General features: G+C 38.2%; 1 protein-coding gene across 1 annotated transcript in view; it reads left to right on the top strand.

Moving 5' to 3' along the window:
* The first annotated feature begins 2798 nt into the window (after positions 1–2798).
* The window catches only part of LOC137653926 (uncharacterized), a 1932-nt gene continuing 106 nt past the window's right edge, over positions 2799–4624 (top strand). The window contains exons 1-2 of the mRNA XM_068387554.1: positions 2799–3147; positions 3355–4624. The exon at positions 3355–4624 is cut by the window's right edge and continues 106 nt beyond it. Coding sequence (XP_068243655.1) covers positions 2934–3147; positions 3355–4624 — 1484 coding nt within the window. The 5' untranslated portion in view covers positions 2799–2933. The remainder of the gene's footprint in view (positions 3148–3354) is intronic.

A 4624-nucleotide genomic window follows, 5' to 3' on the forward strand; every position in this document is an offset into this window, starting at 1 on the left:
CTTATAGGCCTAAAAATAAAATGATGAAGAGACTGTGGAGAAATTTTCCCAATTAACAACTTTATGCCCAGATAGACACCTTTATTAAGTTATAAGATTTGATGCAAATATTTATTGTTGCCATCTGACATATAGCCATGCCCTAGTATGTTATAAAGCCAAGACTACAGAGCCATATTATTATTATTATTATTATTATTATTCGAGATACGTTTCTATTGTAGAATCTGCACATTACAGCTTTGGGTTAATATGTCTGACCCTATTATATACTTCTATTCGTGAAGTAAATTTAAATAATAGAGGTAAAATTAATTATAGTTTTATTTATTTATCATTATTTCTTCTCTCTGAATAAACCCCACGAGAGATTGGACCTACAGTATATAGGCAGCTTTAACTATAACCTGAAATTTGGCTTATAATGATTTATTGCAAGTTTCGAAACCACGACCCCAGCTAACTTTTGCTTTATACACAAAACGACACAAGCAAAATTAAATAATAACTTTGAATTCATAACCCAAATGAATAAATTGTTATTATTAGACAACAGGACTAAGCTTGAATTATTTTCCCTCTTGACGCCCTTTTTCCCACTCAGTTCCAGGAATCACGGTATTTAGAGGGATTCGGGCTACATTACCGTATTTACTTTTTGTTCTGAAATATTCTAGCACGATTTCTTTAGAATAAGGTATGAGATACGACTAGGTTCGAGAATAAATATAAATGATTTACATCTAGCTTGATCGTTCATACAGTATCGTTCAAGTCCTTTGCAGTCTGTTCAGCAACCAAGACACTACATGCAAAGGGCTATAGACCTGTTAATCTTAGCTCGGCTCTCCTGCGCTAGTACAACCGGTAATATATGGTTGCTTATTGATCCAGGGCTTATTAGACAGCATCTGGGACGCTAAAATAATGATTTAGGCACACTAAATAATCATTCGGCTGATACTGAGCCCCATACTGAGGTTCACAACAGTGGTGCCATCCAGCGTGTCCTGATTTGGTGTAGACATTGCTCTACTGCTATGAGAAAGTCAATGGGTAAGTACATATTTCTAAATTCGGACTCTACGCAGTAAAAAAACAAATGTATGATTTGACATCAAGAGCATTCGGATAAGGGAAGTCTTTGCGATCTTATTGCGAAATGCAATATTTCTGTAAATTCAATAGCATCCTTTTTATTAAAAAGAGCAATCCCCGACGAGTCTGTGTGCTAATTTTGGTGTCTAGTTCCGGAAATGGAAGAATCTCCGGAAAATTTTCTGATATCTTCTCCACTATCAGTAGAAGCATCAAATAATGATTACCAAAGTATTTGAAAAAAAAGAGGATGAATAAAAATTATCATTAATTAAACATAACTGAAATCTGTTGGTGAAAATTGATACCAAATACTTTGAAAAGATAAGTAATTGACAACAACTGCAATAATAATAATAATAATAATAATAATAATAGCTATAAATTCAACTGAATGATAAAGCAAGCAAAGAAGTAAAAATTATAATAAGCAAAACTTGAAGTACTTTTAAACTGTGCATGAATATCGCTCAAAAGAAGAAAAAAACGAAAAGATTTTGTGCTTTGGCCGACTATGGCCAATCCTCAGCCTATACAATACATTCCTCCCAAGAGCTTGACTCTGACATGTTTAGTTTATTAAGTTAATCCCCAAAAGTACACCATTTCCCCATGCCCGCAAAGTCCTTCGCCATTACTATCAATATTACTAACAATGGGATTTAATTTCTGTGTACTGCTTGGCACAACCGGGTTCAAGTCCCATTGATTTCGATCGTGGCGTTAGATAATTGAATTTCAGGATATCAAAAATTATTTCTAGGGTAGGTGTAAGTAGTGTGGAATGACAATAAAGATCCTAGCATTTGGCATAATGGTCTAAATGACACAGACAACTGCTAACAATGTGAGCCTGTGCAAATCAAATTAGGCTTCCAATGGAATAGTTTAATGAACAATCCTTTTTCAGAGAGTCAAGCTTTATAACAGAAGACTAGGAGTGCCCATTTAATCCAATTTTGAAAAAGGGAAAAATCATACATGTTAGCATTTTGTTTTAATGAGTCTTTGGAAAAAAAAATTAAGATCCAGAGGGAGGTTTTTTTACGGTATGCTACAAAATTCTCCATCCACTGTCATGAAATACTTCTTGTTGCTAATTATTTCTGGACTGATCAACCATCCCATTTAATCCACCCTGACTACAAGTAGAAAGGCGAGAGAAAAACAACAGGACAGAAGAGAAGGAAAGAACAGAACCTCTGTAATATATATCTACGTGAAAAAAAAAAACAGATCAATAACATACTCGTAAAAGTTAACAATTACTACAGCAGAGTTAGGTAGTTCAATATTCGACTGGTCTTGCACTCCCAGACACCTGTCGTCCAGAAAGGGGTGAAATGGAAATCTCTCTCAAACACCCGGACATCCATCAATCTATATGAGTGACTGTACCACCGGCTTCTATGTACCATCCCAGGCTGCTATGTACCATGCATGGATGCTATGTATATGGCTGCTCTGTACCATGCATGGCTGCTATGTACCTCAAATAGTATTAACACATAAGTACCTTATGTAAATTGTAATATTAAACTTTACAAAGTTTATATAAACCATTACAAAGTTATACCCAGAATGGTGGAGGACTCTGAACCTACCTAACTACCTAACAACATAGAAAAAAAAAAAAAACAAGCTAGCTGAGCAGTGGCTCAGCTAGCTTGTTGATGGCTGGAGGTGAACAGTTACTGAACTCTATGCCAGATAGAGTGGATAGAGGCACAAGATTCGAAGCCCCACCATGGCTCCTTCGAGAGTAGTGGATCTGCTCAGCATTTACTTCCTAACTCTAGTGGACGTGCACTCTCAGTCATCCTTTTTATACCACCATGAGATCAGCGGTTTCCCTTTGCTCAGGATGTGGATTGTGTGTTCACCCTAGACAGGAAGCCCTTATCTGTGATGGATGCAACAAGTGGCGCCACCGCTTATGTGGTACAGAAATATCACAATCTGAGTACCGGAATATAAACAGACAATTGAAAGCTGGTCAATTTTTCATGTGGTGTTGCCCAGACTGTCCTGACTGGATGGAAGTTTCAGGTACAATTATAATTATCTTTTTGCTTTCCTATTATCCTTTTCATAATTATCTCTTTGTTTTCCTAAGCCCGTTGATAAGACCATGTAGCTGGCTTAGGTGTGTGAGTGTGTGGGGGAGGGGGGGTCCTCACTTTCATTTGAATGCGTCAACATATTCTGCGAGAAATAGCACTTGGAATACAACATTTTACATTCACGTGGTTTCAGGTGCCGATGCCAATGATGCTTCTGATGCCTTCCCAGTTGAACAGCAGCCTGCAACAATCAACAATACACCCAATGACTTCAATATCATACTTCCTATTGATAACATCACGCCAATTGCAGAAACCTCATTAGTTGACGAAGCGTTACCGACAACTATCCTTGCAGACACTCCTGTGACCTACAAAATTGTTTCCGGTGGAACAAGAAAAGACAGCTCTCTCCTCGCGGATTCATTGGGTTTTACGTACACCAGGAAGCGAGAGTCGTCTGTATCAGTAACATGGATATGCAGCTACCGTGGTAAAAAGTGCTATGCAACAATTTCACAGCAAGTAGGAACAATGAACTTCAAAAGTGGACACCACCAACACACACATCCTGGGGATACTGGTGCTGAACTCAAAGCATCAACACGAGCTTTCGTTAAAAAATCAGCTTTGGAATGCACATTTGCATCATTTGGGGAAATAGTAAAGAAAGCACTCTCAAGCTGTGAAAATTCAGATGTTCCCTTACCAAATATAAACACTCTAGTCAGATGCACCAATCGCGCCAGAGAAGGACAACGTCCAAAACACCCTGAAGATACCAGTTTTGAATTAAACAGAGATCATGTTCCTCAGGACTTTCTTCAAGCTGATCTCATATTTGCAACGTCTATTCAGTTGCAACACATGTCCAAGTCTAAAACTTGGTACGTGGACGGCACTTTTAAACTTGTTCGTACCCCTTTTGTTCAATTTTTAAGTGTCCACAGTTTTATAAAGAAGGATGAAATTTTGAAACAGGTTCCATTGTGCTTTGTCTTAATGTCAAGAAGAAAGAAAAAGCACTACGTAGCTGTCCTAAGAAAAATCACTGAGTTAACACCAAGATCAGTTTGTGCGGTTGTTGTGGATTTTGAGAAAGCACTATGGTCGGCAGTGCGAGTGTGCCTTCCCGAGGCTTCCATTCATGGCTGCTGGTTTCACTGGGCCCAAGCAGTGTACCGAAGAGTAAAAACACTAGGTCTACAAAATGCCTATATTAATCAACTCGCTGTAAGACAATTCATTCAGCAGTTAATGGCGCTGCCAAACTTACCTCCATCACATATAGAGCCAGCTTTTCGCCATATCACTAGCCAGCCACTTCCTGATCAACGATTAAAAGATCTCATTACTTACTATAATAAAATATGGATCAGGAATAAGATGCATCCTCCACATTCTTGGAGCTGTTACAAACGCCCTGTTCGGACTAACAACGATGTAGAAGGGTGGCACCATGC

This window comes from Palaemon carinicauda, chromosome 15 (genome assembly GCF_036898095.1).
Source record: "Palaemon carinicauda isolate YSFRI2023 chromosome 15, ASM3689809v2, whole genome shotgun sequence".
In the NCBI taxonomy this organism is placed as follows: Eukaryota; Metazoa; Arthropoda; class Malacostraca; order Decapoda; family Palaemonidae; genus Palaemon; species Palaemon carinicauda.